Genomic DNA, 18,590 nt, shown 5'->3' with positions numbered 1-18,590 from the left:
CACCACTCACCCTCGCAATTCCATTCATAATTCATTCTATGCCATTGTATGATTATCTCCATCTTACAAAAATGTATGTATTATGCATGCATGCAAGTTCATCCCTGGTATCTCTTCGCTCTTCTCCTTCTTACCCCCATCTCCACCCACTTCAGCCAGACTTTTCAAACTCTTAAGCTCTCTCGCTCCCCCTCAATCTAACTGCCTGTCCATATTTCTGCAATTTGGTAATCAGCTGATCACCTTGCTTAACAACGTCATTGTATTGCTTATTCTTGTCGTCGGGTCTGTTGGTTTCGATAATACCCTTGCCAGTGACGCGGTCAATGGTACATGGGATGCGGTCTGCAGCGATGAATTTTGCCAAGTCGCTAATGGAGGGATGTGATGTTAGTTGATTTTCATTCATAGAATCAAGCGAGACTGATAAGGGAGAGTGAAGGGGGAGAGAATGTAGTAAAAGCAGGATTGAAAACATACCGATCAAGGAAATCGACTGAAACACCGAAATCATTGGCCATGCTCTCGAGACCTACAACTCGATAACTTTGAAGGAGTTGTTGGTAGGCTCTCAAACGCATTTCCCTGACAAACCAACCACGGTGCTCATAGAGGTAGCGGTCTTGAGTAAGGAAGTTGACTTCGACAGCAGCGAGAGCCCCGAAGAATGAACGGTAGCTACCAGTGTATAGACTTGAAACGAGTTGAGCCAGAGGAGAGAAATCGAGTGCTGCCTCTGCTTCTTGAACATCTGTGCCTGTACCGAGGGTGGTGAGGTTTACTGCGGTTTTGGTAGCGGTTGGAGTTGCTGATGTAATATCTTGCATCTCTTCATCAGCACCAGGACCGGCGGAGATAGCTCCTGACAATGCTAAAAGTTTATCTTCTCCATCTCCAAGAATGGCTTTAATTTCTGGGGCATCGACGACTTTAGATTTGAAGTCAACACGTTTGAGTGAGACTGAGCCGGCGAGAACGGAGTACACGACGAGGGATGAGTATGAGCAGAGTTCGTAACTGGTGAAAGTGGAGAGACTGTCTAAGAGGAGTGGTGCGGCGAGGTTGTATGACCTGACAGTCAAAAGGTAGAGTCCGGTGTATGCCTTCAATCTGTTTCGACGATCCCAGTCTCCACCACTCTCTACTAAAGCCTTTGCGCGATCAACGTGCTTCTTAACTAATAACTTGTCGCCGTAAAATAATCCCATGCGAATGATTGCGAGGACGAGATCAATCTTAGTTCCCAAAACACCAGTCTTTTCGAATACTTCTTCGTACGCAGCGATTGCACGATCCTATTAAATCTTTGCATTAATACCAATACGCACCATCTCAATAGGTTTACTTACCTTGTCTCCAACTCTAGCCCAGAACTCTGCCCGCTTTCCTCTTGCAGCCTGTACTTCAGTATCTCCAGCCTTTTCGGCTGCCTCTTCCTCTTCCTTCTTGAACCCCTCTAACTCTACTTCATTTTCCTCTGTTAATTTTTGATACAGAGCTTCATCCCACGGTAAATCGACCTTTGGTATTGAGTTTTTGCTCGCCACCAATCCAGCCGCACTTGGCTTTCTACCAACACTGCTCGTCGTATTTGAAGAAGTAACCCCGGCATCATTCAAAATACCTTCCTGTGGGTGTGCCAAGTATCTGTAAAGAGGAGCCATCTTATGTTCGGCAATTGCATCTTGGAGGCTTTTCAAAGATGTCTGTTGGGCTGCTTTGGCAGCAGATGGGTTTGTAATGGTGAAGATGTGTTGGGCGATTGGGAGGAGAGGATACTTTGCGTATTGAGGATCGGAACCCATCTTGACAGATATATTATGATATGAGACAAGGAACGAGTATGAAGGGATGGATGGGGTTTGTAATTCGGATACGTTTTGGAAGAAGTAAGAGGTTTAGTTGTTGCTATGCGATTTGTATGATAACTATGAAGCTCTGAGCTACTTTTGGTATTCCAGGCACTAGTGTGACGCGAGGCCGGCAAGGCTAAATTCTGGCCGCCGTCATTTTTGGGGCTTACCTTTAAGCTTACCTCCAATCTTTGTTCTCGACCTTTCTTTCTTCGATAAAACACAAATCTCGAACACAAGGATACAACAACCTACAAATCATTATTCATACTGTCAAGTTGAGATATCTTTTCTTAAAGTTGCTATTCAAGATGACTGCCGACGATAGTGGCCCTGAGGAACAACCTCAGCCTTTCAATGCTACAAAACTCGAAGCCGCAAAGAAACGCAAAAGGTCAAGTTCACCTATGAAAGGCGCAAAGCGTGTCGCAAGATCACCATCTCCTTCTGATGTCTACAAGAGTCGTAGGTCACCGTCGCCTGTCCGAAAACAAAAGCGTCCTGGCCAACGAGCACGAATTGGTGATTCCGAGCGCGAAGCAATCCGACAGCAACAAATTGAACGCGAAAGAGAGATAGAATCAGCTATAGCTGCTCAAGGAATTCACAATGCGGTCAGAGAACATTATAATGCTGTTCCACAACGAGGTAGAGAATGGCGCAAGACGGATAGCAAGATCAAGGGCTTGAGAAGCTTCAACAATTGGGTCAAGAGCACGATCATTCAGAAATTCTCACCAAATGAAGATTACACCCCAGGAGCGCAAGAACGTGGATCGCGTGGAGATTATCAATTTGCAGAAGGACCAGATCCAAGTCAAGAGAAAGGTCTGTTAGTTCTTGATATCGGTTGTGGTAAAGGTGGTGATTTAGGAAAATGGCAACAAGCACCCCAAAAAGTGGAATTATATGTTGGCTTAGATCCAGCAGATATCTCAATTGATCAAGCCAAGGAAAGATATCGTGAAATGAAGAGTCGTGGTGGAGGACGGGGTGGCAGAGGTCGAGGTGGGTACAACAGACAACCAGCTCGAATTTTCCATGGAGAATTCTTTACTCAAGATTGCTTCGGGGAATCAATTGAACGAATTCCTATCATTCGAGATGTCGGTTTTGATAGTTCTGGGGGACCTGGAAGATTTGGTGGTGGTGGGTTCGATGTGGTTAGCATGATGTTTTGCTTGCATTACGCATTCGAGAGCGAGGCAAAGGCTAGAACCATGTTGAAAAATGTCTCAGGCGCATTAAAGAAAGGTGGTAGGCTACTTGGATGTATCCCTAATTCGCACGTCATATCGGATAAAATTGAGAAGTTTCACACTGGAGTTGCCGCAAAAGCAAAAGCGCTAGAGAATGGCGATGGTGAGAAGACTGAGGAGAAGCTTGAAGACAACACTGAGGATGGAGAAATCGAGGAGGGTGAAGCTGAAGATACAGCTCATTGGGGAAATGAGGTTTACCAGGTCCGATTTCCAGGCAAAACTCCTACTGATGGCGTCTTTAAACCACCTTTTGGATGGAAGTACAACTTCTTCCTCCACGAGGCTGTCGAAGAAGTACCAGAATACGTTGTACCATGGGAGGCTTTCCGTGCGATTGCGGAAGATTACAACCTCGAATTGCAATATCAAAAGCCATTCAATCAAATCTGGGAAACCGAAAAGGACGACGATGTCTTGGGTCCTCTGAGTGAGCGTATGAATGTCAGGGAAAGAGGCCATGGAAAGCTTCTTGTCAGTGACGAAGAAATGGAAGCTGCTAGCTTCTATGTGGGCTTTTGTTTCTACAAGGTTTAAGCTCCCGTAGCTCGAAGGTTTCAGGCCTTTCATGAGATAATACAGATGCATCAGCGTGGAGTCTATTGAGCACTCCTTGGATCGACAGCATTGGTTGGGGTTTTGGAGCATCATTGGGGTTTTGCGGGGGTTTGTTTCATTCATTTAGTTGTGCTCATGTGCATCGGATTCGGAATGAAAGAAACATTCAAATATGGGATTGGGCCGATAATAAAGATCATGCAATGGTTTGCCAATGATAGTCACATATTCAATGAATTTTGGTGGGATCCTTCTTCAAGGCTTCTGGCAGCTGCATCTATGTACCATACCAGAAATAAAGAAGACATACGCCCACTCACAACTTTTCAAAATCTTGACTACTGATATGTATGACAGTACCGGCTATCAACACCGTCAGCATTGTGTGATGGCATAGAACATAGCCGGCCCAAGCTGACACTTCGGACGTGGTTGTTCATTCCGAAAGATTGCTCATTCAATAAGCAGAAAGACTTGCAGAATCTATCTGAACTGTATGGTTATCTACGTGAGATGCAAATTTATGTCTGGTCTTGTCTTGTGCTTCGACTGCTTGATTTTTAACATTGAGACTCAAAGGTAGACGGACGGCTAGAAGTGCTTTCCATACACACAACACTTATTAGCTAGGTAGTTATAGATATTCCCAACAAGCAGCAGATGTGGAGCACGGGTCGATCAATTGTCATTGAGACTTATCATTCATACTTGTCAAAGCTCTTATCAGGGTCTTTTTTGAAACTCAACCTATTTTTTTCAATCCCGTGCTTTCTTCAACACTTATCGAGTTACTAGTATTGCATTCATTCTCTCCAAATCTCAAGTTCTCACAGTCATTCACTCTACTTGCCCCTTCATGATCGATCGCTTCATTTGATATTGACAATCTTTACTGTTAGTCGAGGAGAGCCACGCCGTTTTAACACATCACCACTATATCGTCTTCTGCTCGTGTCTAGCTGGTCGTTTAGCCTATTGTTGACCTCGATCATCTCGCCTCGCCTCCATTCATTGTGACTTTGGACGTTCGAGTTCCCCAATTGGCCACACTCGCCTCATATATCTTATACGAATAAGAACAATACCTCCCTCGTATACTTACGACACAACACAATGGCTTCTATCAACGCGTCATTGAGCACTGGTGCGAGGAGATGTATCGGCAGCAGACAATATATGTCTACAGGCGTATCTCCACGCCAATACGGGACGAACACATCTCGATTGTCAAGATCCATTGCCGCTGCAGGTACGTTGTCTTGTATATTGTCGTTGCGTTCTCTTCGTCGTTCCATAAATACATATATATGTACATCTTTTTGAGTCAGAGAAAAAAGTTTCAGGACAGGGATGATTCCGAAAATCGGCTCTGATATATTGGAGCTCTGACTGACTTACCCGGACGCCGTCATCCCCATCATCTATCGTCCCTTCCTCCGGGATTTTGTGGGATGGTCTTATCCAACCAACCACACATGAATTGTGGGGGCAATTATCGTCCGCACCCCATTTTCCCCTGCCTTGACATATCAGATGGAGGGAGGGGAGGGGAGAGGAGGAAGCGTGGAAGGGTGGAATAGACACCGTCCGACTATTGTCATTGATCATGCGATGTCATTGACCTGATATGCTACGCCTTATTACACAACCCTCTCTCTTTCTCTTTCTCTTTCTCTCGTCCTGTTCTTTTCCTTCCACATATTAATTGTTCATGTCCTTTGCACGATTAATCCATTGCCTCGAAAGAAAGAGCCCGTACAAGTGAATGTACATAGACTAAAGCATTTCTCTAATCACCATCGACCTCATAATAGATTCTCTCCATTCTCGCTCACTGCTCCAGTCTCGAACTAGAACCATGTCCACCACTACCGCTCTCCGCAGTTTGAACATCAACAACATCAACCCACACGTCAAAGAAGCCAAGTATGCTGTCCGTGGAGCCCTCGCTGTCAAATCAGAAGAATACAGAGCCAAGCTTGCAAAGGGCGATAAGGATCTTCCATTCGATGCAGTCATCAGTGCCAACATTGGAAATCCGCAGCAATTGGATCAGCAACCTATTACTTTCTTCAGACAGGTCTTGAGTTTACTCGAGTACCCACCATTGTTGGAGAAGGAGGATGTATTGTTGAATGGGTTGGGCTATAAGAAGGATGTCATAGAGAGAGCGAGGTGGTTGTTGAAGGAAGTTGGAAGCGTGGGTGCTTATAGTGCCAGTGCTGGTGCGACGGGAATCAAAGACAGTGTGGCTAGATTTATTGAGAGTATGTTCTCCACTGTTTTGTGGTAATTGTATGGCTTGCATAGCTAACCTTCTCCCAGATCGAGATGGATTCCCCGCAGATCCAAAGGATATCTACCTCTCCGCCGGTGCCTCCGCTGGAGTCAACACCCTCCTTCACGTCATCTGTGCCGGTCCCAATACAGGTGTTCTAGTACCTATCCCACAATATCCTTTGTATACCGCCTCCCTCTCCGTCCTCAACGCAAAATGCGTCCCATACTATCTCGACGAAGCTCGCAACTGGGGTACAGACCTCCAGGCCATAAAAGATGCATATGCTGCCGCTGTCAAAGAAGGAACCGATGTCAGAGCTATTGTTATAATCAACCCTGGTAACCCAACTGGTGCAAGTCTCCCACCTCAGGATATTGAAGAAGTCATTAAATTCGCTGCCGAGAAGAAATTGGTTGTGATGGCAGATGAAGTATACCAAACCAACGTCTTTAAAGGAAAATTTCACTCTTTCAAACAAATCCTTCGCGATCTCCAATCCAAAACTCCAGAGAAATACGACAATGTTGAACTCGCTTCTCTGCATAGTATTTCCAAAGGCATGGTTGGCGAATGTGGACATCGAGGTGGATATTTCGAACTGTGTGGTTTCGATCCAGAAGTCGTAGAACAGATATATAAGTTTGTTAGTATCAGTCTATGCGCACCAGTTATCGGACAATGTCTTGTCGAACTCATGGTAAACCCTCCAAAAGAAGGCGAACCATCCTACGAACTATATAAAAAAGAATACGATGGTATATTTTCCGGACTCCAAAAACGCGCAACGGCTCTCTATGAAGCATTCAAGCAAATGGAAGGTGTAGAGTGTCCAGAGCCTCAAGGAAGCATGTATTTGTTCCCAACTATCCACATTCCAGAAAAGGCGGTAGAGGCTGCGAAGCAAGAGGGTATGGGCCCAGATGAATATTATTGCCATAAATTACTTGAGGCCACGGGTGTTTGCGTGGTGCCTGGAAGTGGTTTCGGTCAAAGAGAAAACACGCTGCATTTCCGAACGACATTTTTGGCGCCTGGTACGGAATGGGTGGGCAGAATTACAAAGTTCCACGAGGGATTTATGGGAGAGTTCAGATAGAGGGTTGTTACTAGAGTGAAGCGTGTGGAGAATTAGAGAAGGGGGGAAAGTGTGGAGTATGTAATGCAATTGCAAAGATGCGGAAAGGGAAAACCTACTCCACTAAATCAATAGATGAATATCTAGCTGTGAACAGAGTCTGAGATAGCTAGGAGGAAATATTACGGGAGGCAAATAAAAAAGGGAAGACTATGACAGAATTCAGGAAAGAAACGAAATTATGAAATTAGATATCTCTTGTAAATAAAGATACAAAATATACAACAGTTGATATAGCATAGCATAGCTCAACTTATAAATACACGTCTGAATGAAATTTTGAAACAACAAATTTCTCATACATACATACGTACCTACCTACCTACCTACCTACGAAAAAAAAAATCTGCAATATTACATATTCTACCCACACATCCAGCCATCCATCCATCCATCCGCAATCCCACCCACGTCTACTCACACATACCTATGCATCTGCATATCCATCCATTCATTCATTCTCCATCTATCCTTATTTCTAGCACCCGTCCGCCGTTTGCTCTAGAGTTCTAGAAAAGATACATACCTGCCTTCCTTCCTTCATTTCTTCTGCGCATTCTTACCATCATTTCTGTTACAATTACACTTATATTCCATGTCACAGACAAGGAGGGACGGGGCATTACGCAAACATTGCATCGAATTCTATTGTATTACACCCCCTAAACATGGATAAAATTAGGGAGAAGAATACACATAATCCATACACTGTCTAATCCTGCACTGTAGCATCACTTCTAGGTATGTATATACAATCCATGCACCAATACTCAAGCATTCTATTCTAATGGTGCCTTTTCGAAAGACTCCATATCCAATCTAAGCTTTGTTATCCAAGCCCTTAACACCTTCTAGCAAACCATCTGCCCAAGCGGGCGTTATGACTCCCGAACCCTTGGCATTTTTCGTCAAACCATTTCGAATCTTGAGAACGCTATCTACAATTACTGCGTCGATGCCTTCGTTTACTTGTTCCTATTTTTTTTCTGTTAGTATGTATATTCATATAGCAAAAGTTGATTGATAAAGTGAAGAGATTAAAAGGAAGAATAGGCGAGGTGATTAGTTCATGGGAAGAGCATGATGAGACAAAAATAACACATACCTGGACCTTAACCGGATCATTATTCAACGCCCCATAACTAACACAAACCAATCCACTATCCTTCACCACCTTAACCAATCTAGGACTATTACACAATGGCTCCGCCGCACTAACCACACCAAGCAAGTTCCAACGACTAGCAAATCGAATTGCCTCTTGCAAACTGCTAGCTCTGATATCTCCTACTGGACTCGTACCCGCATCTGTGAGGAAAAGAATTGGAATACTCGGCTGTTTAAACGACAGCAATAGACAAATGTCTGGATTAAACGAACTGAAGATGACCTTGCGCTTTTGTTTCATGTCGTAAACTTTTGCAAGTACTGTGTCGCAGAAACTATTCAGTTCCACGGCATAAGTATCCATTTCTTGCTCTTCCGTCTCGTGAAGCATAGGATATTTCATCTCGACATTGAATCCAACATTTTGGGGAAGTTCTCGGAACATCTCTTCAAGAGTTGTGAATGGTGCTTGAATAAAGTTTCCACGCGTATTGCCCTTGTAACCCTTTTCTTTGAAATCGCGAGTGTGCTTCATTCTTTCTGCCATGTCATTTTCGAACTCTCCTTGGCCTAGTGATAAAGATCTTTGACGATCCATACCTCTTTTGATGGCATGAACTCGCGGGGTATCCTTTGGAGGAGATGGGGGACGTGTTGAGCGAGATGTGGTCTCATTTACATGAAGAAATTGCTCCAATGTTAGAGTATGAACTGGGGCATCAATACCAGTTTCGGAAACAAGAAAATCATGGTAAATGACTGGAACGTGATCCTTTGTAAGCTGAACATCGAATTCGACATAGTTGGCTCCAAGATTAGCAGCTGCGATGAAAGACTGTAAAGTGTTTTCACCGAGTTGGAGTGACTTGTTTGCAGAAGTATTCTTGCCAAGACCTCTATGGCCAATGACCATTGTTGAAGACAACTCCTTCCAATATGTTTGTTGCGCGGTGATTCCCATTTCTGGATGTGAGAACGGCGTAATTACAAGGAAGTTAAAGTTTACAGTTCCGATATCCTCCAAAGTGTCTTTGGAAATGATTGGTACAGTGACATCTCCTTGAAGATTCATGCGCTTCAGTCCAATCGTTGGCCTAATGCTAGACAGGATTGCCATTCCTCTTCCAATCTTATGCTTTTCGCTACCAGCATATGTAGGTACGATATCGAAATATAACTTAACATTGGAGGCGTCGAGAGTTGTGAATACAATGGGATCGGTAGAAATGTTATCTTGAATAGGAAGATCAATAGTCATAGGCTCGCCAGTAGCCCCTTTTGCTGAAACCACAATTGACAGAGCAGTGTCGAGTTGAGTAGAATGAGCTTCCGAAATAGGAATGTTCTCCAACTTCACTGCAGGAATGTTTTTTCTCATATCCATTGACCCCAGGCTGACAAGAATCATGCTCTCATTTGTAAGATATCGATGTCCAAAAGTCTTGACGGGCTCAGTAACTCGAGAATTTGTGCTCTGTGATCGGAATGTTTCGATTGAAGAATGATTGGGTGGGGATGAACTGCCACTCTCTGCAGACTTTTCACTCCCAGAATTGCCTCTCTCTAATTCAACCTCTGCCAATCTCTCTGCAATATCCATATGACCCCTTAAAGCTGCATGCTCTCTAGCTGTCCATCCTCCGGCATCAGCTTTAGATAAATCGGCTCCAGCTGATATCAATAGCTCCACAATAGCAAGGTGACCATCAACACAAGCAACATGTAATGGTGTCCACGAGTAGACCTTCTCGGTGAGTTCAAAATCGGCCTTTTGATCTACTGTTCCTTGAATAAGAATGTCTGCACACTCCTCATGACCAGTTCGTGCTGCGATATGCAAGGCAGTTTCATCATTCGAGTTCGCATCTTTCCAATTGATATCAACCCCGGCATCGACAAGAAGTCTAACAATTTTCTTGAAGTTGGACTTTGTAGCCAAAGCAAGAACTGCACTTGACTTTGCAATATCACGTCTCATAGCAGCCTTTTTGTCGCTAGTACCCTCCCAATTTTCACCATCGAGAAGAGCTTTAGTTGTTAGAGGATGGCCCCCAATCACACTGAGATGAAGGGGTGCCAAGCCATCATTGTCTTGCCATTCCGGTGCATCGATTCCATTCTCGACATTGAATTGGCCCCAAGTCTGCATAAACTTCATAACTAATTGAGAAATTACAACAAAGCCAAATTCTGCAGCATAATGTAACGGAAGACGACCGTAAGAATCTTTGCCACTTAATGCTGATCTTTGATGGGGTTCCAAGTTACTCAATACAAAAGACAGAAGTTTGACGGACTCGTCTTCCAAACTCAAGAGCGTTGATTCTTGAAGTTTCTTCGAGTTTGGTCCTGGACTAGGTGAAAGGGCTGGCGTAATGAATCTAACGCGATCCACATCCATAAAAGAAACACTCTCTGGCTCCTTCTCTTGTGACTTTGCGGCAATTTTTGAACGACTGATGGAAATGACAAGACGATGAATACAATTGCGCGCATTGATATCTTCTGGCTCGTCTAAAGAGTTTATCATCTTCAGGAAGTAAATAATCGAGTTTTTGGACTTGCAAGATATGGATCGTTGCAATAAGTTCAAGAATAGCTTTTGCATTGATCGATCCCCGGCGTCAAAACCAGCCTCTGCAATAGCTTCCTTGAGGGTTGGGACATCATCAGTCCTAATTGCTTGATCGACCGTATCAACCAATCCACTGGGCAAATTGAGAATTGTTCTCGACGATACTCTCTTGATCGAGTGAGCGGAATGTACCGATAGCGCGTCATCATTAATGTTCTTCTCTCCCAAAACTGCAATCCAATCATTTGTCGTTTTCATAGCTTTGGATAAAGCAAAGTTTGCAGCAAAAGGCTTTAAATCGACCTTCGAAGCCATGTACCTCGCTTGGGTACAGACATTTGCGACCTTCTTATCCAGTTTCTTGGTGATCTTGAGGAAACCTTTACGATTTACCTCCCCAAACCACTGTAACTTTCTCAGTTGGGATCTGAGCTCAAGAAGTGCACCCAATAACTCTTCGACTTCATTGCGATCCAGTCCTTGTGTAGTGTAGACTTTTGCATCGCTATATCGTTGTTGGAGGAGATTAAGTCTGCGGGAAGCATCGTAGAATTTCTTGTTATAGAACGCATCAACATCCTCGAGGTTTCGATCGAGTGAGAAGAAGAATTCTGGAATCGGAGTCAGTTCAAAAATGTAAAATGTGTAGAAAATGACGTAATAGGCATACCTGTCAAATCAACACTTTTTCCATCTTTCGCGGCGTTCGCAGCAGCTTTGATAAGCTTCTTCAAGCCCTTGTAGTTGATATATGAAGATGACCATTCCGGGACCTGAGAAGCAGGTAGACTAGAAACACATGAGTACTGTGAATAGCTTCACATCAAGAGGAGGATACTTGCGTGCGTCCGAACTTCATGGTGTGAGAGTTCGAATTGTACAGAAGAAGTATGTAGTTTCGTGTAGGTTTGCGCAAAAGTTGTAGCACAAGCAGATATAAAGGCAATGATTAAAGAAATCAAACCACCTGGGTTATCTCAGAGAAATTGAAATGCAGCTCCGTTGATCAAACAATAGTTGCTCTACGTGATCCATTCAGTCGCTTTCCCGGTTCCTTTAAGACTGTTCGTCGGACGCGAGGATCCGTAGTATAATTTAGCCGTAATGATGACCAAGATTGAGGGATATTCTGAGTCGATTCCCCTTTTTTTTGGAGTAGTCAATTCCTTCGATTGCAAAAATGCCTGCTGTTGTTAAGATTCAATGAATATATCCACGTTTTGTGCAATACTGTCGGATTCGTCAGAATTCTGCCTTTCGATAGCTGGGCGGTGTGGATAGCTCGAGGAGTGGCGTTATCAGGAAGGGATGTGGAGGAATAAGCTCGGATATTAATAGACCAGCAAAAGTCACTCCCCCTTATTGATCTTTGACAATCACCTGGACCCAAGGTCTTGTGCTCTTGTCCTTCTCGAAGTCACGTACTCGTCAAGAATAAGGAGTTGACACAAATGAACATTCAGAAACAAGAACAATTTAATCAAAGATTTATGCCCTCCAGGGCTTTCTTTCATCTCTTAAACATTTTGCATCGCCAGGATGCTCGCGGCACATAAGTCCCACCTACGCATGCGGACTTTCCATAGCCACCATCATTGGTTTATCGACCGGACTTTTAAGTGATATACGGTAAGGTACTTTTCCCCATAATCCAGGATGGTGCCAAGGTAGCCAAGGGCTTGACCCTGCAGCAGACCACCGAGAGCGATACCATGCTTTCTTTCCCGATTGTGCATATGCATCTCTCTTCCTTTGGTGGCTTTCTGAGGCTGGATATGCTGTAGAACGGAGGACGTCAAGGCCATACCACATGATCTGTATGGAAATGTGTGCTGGCTACCGGGCTTACCGGAATTCTTATGCGTGGTGGAGTAATTCGGCAGGCATGAGGTTATATTCCATTCAAGATGGATTCCTGGCGTGAATCATTGAAAGCTTTTTAAAGAGAATTCCTCAAAAACTGGAGTCGGAGGGTACTTGACTCGAATATCCCAATTAACGTTTGGTTCCGTGTACACCGCATCTATTTATAAGCGCCACATGACAGCGGAGGCAGATCAAGGGACCAAAGTTCGTGGATCCAACAGATCTTTGTAAAACTTCTACACATTGATCATTTCCCAGTCCCATGGAATTGGTCGTGGAGATCTGGCTGAGAAAAATGTTTGACGACTTGTGATCAACGCATAGACCTAATAAGACTCGAAAATGTCTAATTGGAAAGTAAACATCATTTTAGGGGTTTTACCCCGGACTATTTGGGCATGATAATGAAACATTCAAGACACACACCGACTAATTGTGTAGTACTGGCACAGGTTAGCTACGTTGGTCTCTGTTCTAATGCATGATCTGATATAGGCCCGAGTCGTCTACTGCACATATAAAACACGAGGTACCGAGAAGTCGCCACAAAATGCTCGACATCTGTAACGCATTGCATCAATATCACATAAAACGGCAATGCACAATGTACCTCAAGCAATGATTGCTGTAAGACCGCGATTTGCGAGCGATGGAAGCAAGTGGGGTATCTTATCATGTAGAACTTTTGTAACAACTAATTAATGCCAACCACCTCTGCCTCTGCCCCTACCACCCCCTCTGCCACCCCCTCGATGTCCACGTCCTCCCCCGAACCCTCTTCCACCACCTCTTCCTCCTCGGCCTCTTCCTCCTCCCCTGCCGCCAAATCCTCCATCTCTTCGTTCTTCCACTGCCGGTGGTCCATTTTGCATTCTGATCTGCTTTTCCTCATCGGAAGCGTAAAACTTATTTTCCATTCCAAGGAGGTCGCAATATTCTTGCATTTGAGGGTTATTGTATTCTACCGGGCCTTCGTTCACAATTTCTGGCATGCCCTCAAAGAAAGGTGGCGCTGTGATGACGAAGTTCTCGGGAATCTCTAGTTTATTTTGCTGAACAATGTGCTCATCGACCCATGCTTGCTCTTTTTCAATCAGAGTTCTATAGTGATCCTCTCCCTTGTCCTCGGGAAACCTGCTTGCTTTATCCCCTAGAATAAGACCGCTGTTAAATGCTCGCGTGATAGCTAACCATTCCGGATCATATTCAAATTTTGGTTGAGCTCGTGGAGTAGATGTCGAAGTTTTTTCCGCGCTGTCATATGGTTGTACCTCTAAGAGCTGTAGAAATTTACGACCTGGTAAACACTTGTCTAGAGCAAGAAAGCGAACTGCCTTGTTCGTGATCTTGAGTGGTGTTGGCTGTCCTGGCTGTACCCTGGGTTCTCGATGAGCTGAGGTTGTTGGTTTGGAGAAAGCGGCTGGCAACTGAGCTCGGATATCCGATGGAACTGATGATGGGATAGATTCTTCTGTGGCTGCTGGGGTTTGCTTGCTTTTAGCATTGTCCGTTGTGGTATCAACATGCTTTGGTGCGTCCGTAGCTGATGGGCTATCGTCATCATCCATATCAAGGTCAATCTCATCATCATTGTGTGGTACTATGGGTTGTTGCTCTGTTGCATCGTTGATTTCGACTGGGGGCGCGACCTCAGTAGTTTTGACTTCTTCCTTTGGTTCCTCCACAGTGTTTGATTTTTGAGCGCCCTCGTAAGTTTTTACCGCAGAGAATTTGCAGTGTAGATGCGCGGCAAACCAATAAGGTGGCCTTAGACGATCCATGACATAGCTCGCAGCCAGATTCCCCAGCGAGCCGTCATTAGATTCTCTCTCGAAATCTGGTTTCATGTTCCACAACCTCTTCATGTCTCCATGTTTCTCAACAGCCCTCGGCCAGTCATGACTGATCCCAATATCAACCTGGGTTCCTACTTGTAGTAACTTTCTGATATCGTATTCGCGAACATGGTATATCGATTTGACATCGTCCTGGTTGTATGGCAATCGTTCATAATGACTTTTGTTGTAATTATAACCCTTCCATATTCCGCTCATACCAGCGATTCGCACTCCGCCCAATCGTACCACATTTGCAGCTCCCATGTAATAAATGTTTGGCGCAACCCATCCTCCATAATAAAGCTCCCATAGATGACTGCTAGCTTCGTGATTGCCGCCAACGAAAATGGTGAGGTATGGGGCTTTCTTGAGCCCGCTATAATATGCGTGGAAGTCTCCGATTTCTCGATATTTGACTGGACATGACATTACTGTAAGATCATTTGCGTTTCGTACTGCCTGGAATAGTCAGCAGAAGAATTCCCCCGAGGATAACGAGGGGTTGTGTCGAACCTGGAAGTCCCCTCCAATGATGAGGAGATCAACACCATCCCAAGTTCGGGCTTCGCAAGCTTTCTCTATTGAAGAATATATTGCATTGAGAGTGCCATGGCCCTATTGGAGAATTCAGCAGAATGGCTAAATAGATTGATCAAAATGCGTTAGAACTTACGCATCCCTCTACAGCTACGCGCAAACCATTGATTTCTTGAATGGAGGCAACCATTTTGGGCAGGTCCTCGGCTGACTTCTTGCTAGACAAATTACAAGTAATTATGCAGCTGCAGCTTCTCCCATTACGCAGACAAGACGAGTTTTGTATTCGCACAATGTTTTGCAGATGGTTACGGTTGGGAAATAATTTCATGGCATGTTCATCAGTTCGCTTGCTTGCTTTGGTCTAATAAGGTTGATAACTCTCAAGCGCAAACCGAAAATCAAAATTTATCCTAATCTCTCCTCACACAACGCGTCAGAACTTCAGACTCCTGATTCTCCATAACATCTCATAAGAATCATGGCAGATTTAGAATTAGCGGCGCGTCTACGATATTTGAATGAGTCGGCACATTTCCTGGCAACATCGGCACCTACTACATCAAAATATTTAGTGTCGCAATGCAATTCTCTAATGTTTGATCACGAAATTGAACCACCGGATTTTTCCAAACGAAAATCATGCAGTGCTTGCGGGACTATTATGTTATTGGGCTCGGAAGGCAAATTGGAAGTCAAATCGCAAAGCTTCAAAAAGAAGCCAATTCGAAAAAGAGCGAAGGGGGGTTCTAGGGTGGAAAAGGCGATGATATATACATGTGGTTCTTGCAACAAGATGACCAGAAATCGTCTGGATTCAGCTCCCGTGATATCTAGGTCGAAGAAGGGTGCAGTTCAAAATGGAGCTGTCTCTCAAACGGTTCCCTTACCGGCGCAGACTTTGACAGCCAACACCATGGCGCCGCCTTCTATGAATGCAAGTAGCAAGAAAAGGGCCAAGACGCGCAAGCTCGGTGGGCTTGGAGCATTGCTAGCAAAGCAAAAGGCATCACAGATAAGCTCATCCGGGTTCGGTCTTGATTTGATGGATTTGATGAAGAAGAGTTGAACGTTCCAGCATGTCTCCTCAAATTTGCCCGAGATTGTGATCAAGATGCAACATGTATCAATCAGATATGGGCGGAAAAGTCGTCACTGTGGGATATGCGTACTGTGTCCCCCACGCCATGGTATTGTCAACAGAAACACTACGGCGATATGTGGCTCCCTCTGATGGACGTCAAGTTCTTGATCCGGTCGTGAGGACTCCATGCATCAAGAATACGACGATAAGACAGACACCCATACACCCATACACCCAATACAAACTCCTCATCGCGATATAACATTTTTTCCTCGACCCATTCATCCATCTATGACAAACCAGACCTTCCACTGCTTTCTCGGACTTTCAGCCTAACGCCTGATGAGGTAACGCGCCCCGCTAAAGATTTATAACCGGGGTCGAATCTTATCAGACAAATCGAAAAATAATTTCTCGGCCCCTCATAAACGATTGCCCCTCCAATTTTTTACAATCATTACTGTGCGTCATATCAAATTTACACAAATTTATCAACAACAACAACAACAACAGCAGCAGCAGCAGATATTCAGAGATTATGGCCGATACAAACCAACCCGAAACAAAGCCAGACGGTGCTGTCTTCGACGATTATTTTGAGAGCTTGGGACAAAAGGCACAAAACCTTTCAGCCAACGGCCAAAAAGATGGTGCCGCAACCAACAGCACATTGGAGTCGGATGAAGAGCAGAGGGTAGTGGATGAAATCGAATCATTATGTATGAACTGCCATGAAAATGTATGTTCTGCCACCATCACTATCAATAATGTTTACTAATCCTCTCACCTTAGGGAATTACCCGATTACTCCTCACACGAATTCCCTTTTTCCGCGAAATCATCCTCATGTCCTTTTTCTGTCCCCATTGCAACTTTAAAAATTCCGAGATCCAATCTGCTGGAGAAATTCAACAAAAAGGATCCAGATTTGAATTGCGCCTCACAACTCTTGAAGACTTCGCCAGACAAGTAGTAAAATCTGATACTTGTACTGTAAAATTCATTGAGTTGGATCTTGAAGTCCCAGAAGGACGAGGACAGTTGACCAATGTAGAAGGTCTTTTGAGCATGATTCTTGACGATCTTGCTCTCAAACAACCAGAAAGAAAGGAGCAAATCCCAGAAGTTTACGAAAAGATCGAAGATGTTATTACTAGAGGCCGAAAGATGCTCGCAGGCGAGGCCTTCCCTTTCAGATTATCTCTTGATGATCCAGCAGGAAATTCATGGATTGAACCAGACCAAAAGGATGGTGTAGGAAAGCTCGCCAAAGTTCAATACCCAAGAACTCCAGAACAAAATGAGGCTCTTGGTCTCAGTGGTGAACAAGATACTGAAGCTGCGACCGGAGGACAACCTACCGCCGCAAGTTTCGAAGACGATGATATTATCCCCAATGAAGTTTATTCTTTCCCAGCTACCTGTCCTGGATGCACAAGGCATTGTGTTACACATATGAAGATGGTTGAAATCCCACATTTCAAACAAGTCGTCATTATGAGTACCGTATGTGATCATTGCGGATATCGTTCGAACGAGGTCAAGACTGGAGGTGAAGTGCCAGAGAAGGGTAAATGCATTACTCTTAAGGTAGAAAGTCCCGTAGATCTAGCCAGAGATATCCTCAAGTCAGAGTCTTGCGCATTGGAATGCCCTGAACTCAAATTATCGGTTAACCCTGGAACTTTGGGAGGAAGATTTACCACCGTTGAAGGTCTACTTACACAAGTACGAGATGATTTACATCAACAAATCTTCGATGTTGGTGATGCTGGAGAAGGTGGAGATGGCATGGAATCAGAATCTAAGAAGAACTGGAAGATATTCTTTGATGGTATTGACGAGGCCATCAAGGGCGAAAGAAAATTTACTATCATCCTCAGAGATCCATTGGCTAGTAGTTACGTACAGAATTTGTATTTGCCAGACGAGGATCCATCGATCAAGACTGAGGAATATGAGAGAACAGCGGAGGAGGAGGAAGATCTAGGTCTTTCTGACATGAAGACCGAAGGCTATGTAGATGAGGTTGGAGATGAGAAGAGGAGAGTTGAGGCTGAGAAAGCCGCGGCGGAGGAGAAAAAGGAATAAAGATCTAAGATGTTTACTTGAGACCAAAAAGTCTGATTTAAAATAATAATATCCACCAATCACAAAGCCTCGCTTTAGCTACACTTTTGCTTTCTCACCTGCGCGTATGGCAAGTGCCCTGAAGTTTCAAACATCCACATGCTTATGGTGATTAGTATTTTGATGCCATATTTTTCATACCTTTGCATTAGAGACGAGCTGCGTAACACAATTCTATATCATAGTTCATTCTACGCTCTTAGCCCAAGTCGATTGTTAGCCGTAGCTCCTCCAGCACCGCAGCTAAGGTAGCATTTTGCCCAGGAAACCCGCTTAAATCAGGTCTACCAATCAAGAAGTAGCGGAATGTCACTGGTCCAATAGAAAGCTTGGGCCAAGTCTAGACGAATTCCCCTACAAAGTCTGA

At 44.3% G+C, this 18,590-nt stretch overlaps 7 protein-coding genes across 7 annotated transcripts; 4 read left to right on the top strand and 3 right to left on the bottom strand.

The window, feature by feature from the left end:
- Window positions 1-12: 12 nt before the first annotated feature.
- Window positions 13-1,959, bottom strand: Bcrpn7. Its single transcript, XM_001556997.2, has 3 exons — window positions 1,350-1,959; window positions 481-1,295; window positions 13-371 (listed from the first exon to the last, which is right to left on the bottom strand). Exons 1-3 carry the CDS (start codon window positions 1,803-1,805, stop codon window positions 173-175), a joined length of 1,470 nt encoding a protein of 489 aa, XP_001557047.1. The 5' UTR covers window positions 1,806-1,959; the 3' UTR covers window positions 13-172.
- Window positions 1,960-2,067: 108 nt separating this feature from the next.
- Window positions 2,068-3,999, top strand: Bcabd1. The gene has a single exon (XM_001556998.2). It carries the CDS (start codon window positions 2,165-2,167, stop codon window positions 3,647-3,649), a length of 1,485 nt encoding a protein of 494 aa, XP_001557048.1. The 5' UTR covers window positions 2,068-2,164; the 3' UTR covers window positions 3,650-3,999.
- Window positions 4,000-5,110: 1,111 nt separating this feature from the next.
- Window positions 5,111-7,373, top strand: BCIN_13g01610 (hypothetical protein). Its single transcript, XM_001557000.2, has 2 exons — window positions 5,111-5,937; window positions 5,996-7,373. Exons 1-2 carry the CDS (start codon window positions 5,529-5,531, stop codon window positions 7,045-7,047), a joined length of 1,461 nt encoding a protein of 486 aa, XP_001557050.1. The 5' UTR covers window positions 5,111-5,528; the 3' UTR covers window positions 7,048-7,373.
- A 347-nt stretch (window positions 7,374-7,720) lies between these two features.
- On the bottom strand, window positions 7,721-11,667 carry Bcgde1. Its single transcript, XM_024696686.1, has 4 exons — window positions 11,611-11,667; window positions 11,439-11,557; window positions 8,192-11,379; window positions 7,721-8,061 (listed from the first exon to the last, which is right to left on the bottom strand). The coding sequence occupies exons 1-4, from the start codon at window positions 11,625-11,627 to the stop codon at window positions 7,906-7,908; spliced, it is 3,480 nt and encodes a 1,159-aa protein (XP_024552499.1). The 5' UTR covers window positions 11,628-11,667; the 3' UTR covers window positions 7,721-7,905.
- Window positions 11,668-13,232: 1,565 nt separating this feature from the next.
- Window positions 13,233-15,357, bottom strand: Bcdbr1. Its single transcript, XM_024696685.1, has 3 exons — window positions 15,146-15,357; window positions 14,986-15,087; window positions 13,233-14,931 (listed from the first exon to the last, which is right to left on the bottom strand). Exons 1-3 carry the CDS (start codon window positions 15,197-15,199, stop codon window positions 13,333-13,335), a joined length of 1,755 nt encoding a protein of 584 aa, XP_024552498.1. The 5' UTR covers window positions 15,200-15,357; the 3' UTR covers window positions 13,233-13,332.
- A 13-nt stretch (window positions 15,358-15,370) lies between these two features.
- Window positions 15,371-16,373, top strand: BCIN_13g01580 (hypothetical protein). Its single transcript, XM_001557003.2, has one exon. The coding sequence runs from the start codon at window positions 15,491-15,493 to the stop codon at window positions 16,076-16,078; it is 588 nt and encodes a 195-aa protein (XP_001557053.1). The 5' UTR covers window positions 15,371-15,490; the 3' UTR covers window positions 16,079-16,373.
- Window positions 16,374-16,434: 61 nt separating this feature from the next.
- On the top strand, window positions 16,435-18,267 carry Bczpr1. Its single transcript, XM_001557004.2, has 2 exons — window positions 16,435-16,832; window positions 16,886-18,267. Exons 1-2 carry the CDS (start codon window positions 16,632-16,634, stop codon window positions 18,182-18,184), a joined length of 1,500 nt encoding a protein of 499 aa, XP_001557054.1. The 5' UTR covers window positions 16,435-16,631; the 3' UTR covers window positions 18,185-18,267.
- The last annotated feature ends 323 nt before the right edge of the window (window positions 18,268-18,590 follow it).

Source organism: Botrytis cinerea, chromosome 13 (assembly GCF_000143535.2).
Source record: "Botrytis cinerea B05.10 chromosome 13, complete sequence".
Taxonomy (NCBI): Eukaryota; Fungi; Ascomycota; class Leotiomycetes; order Helotiales; family Sclerotiniaceae; genus Botrytis; species Botrytis cinerea.
Note: the sequence above shows the minus strand (reverse complement) of the source record. Positions and strands in the feature narration are given on the sequence as shown.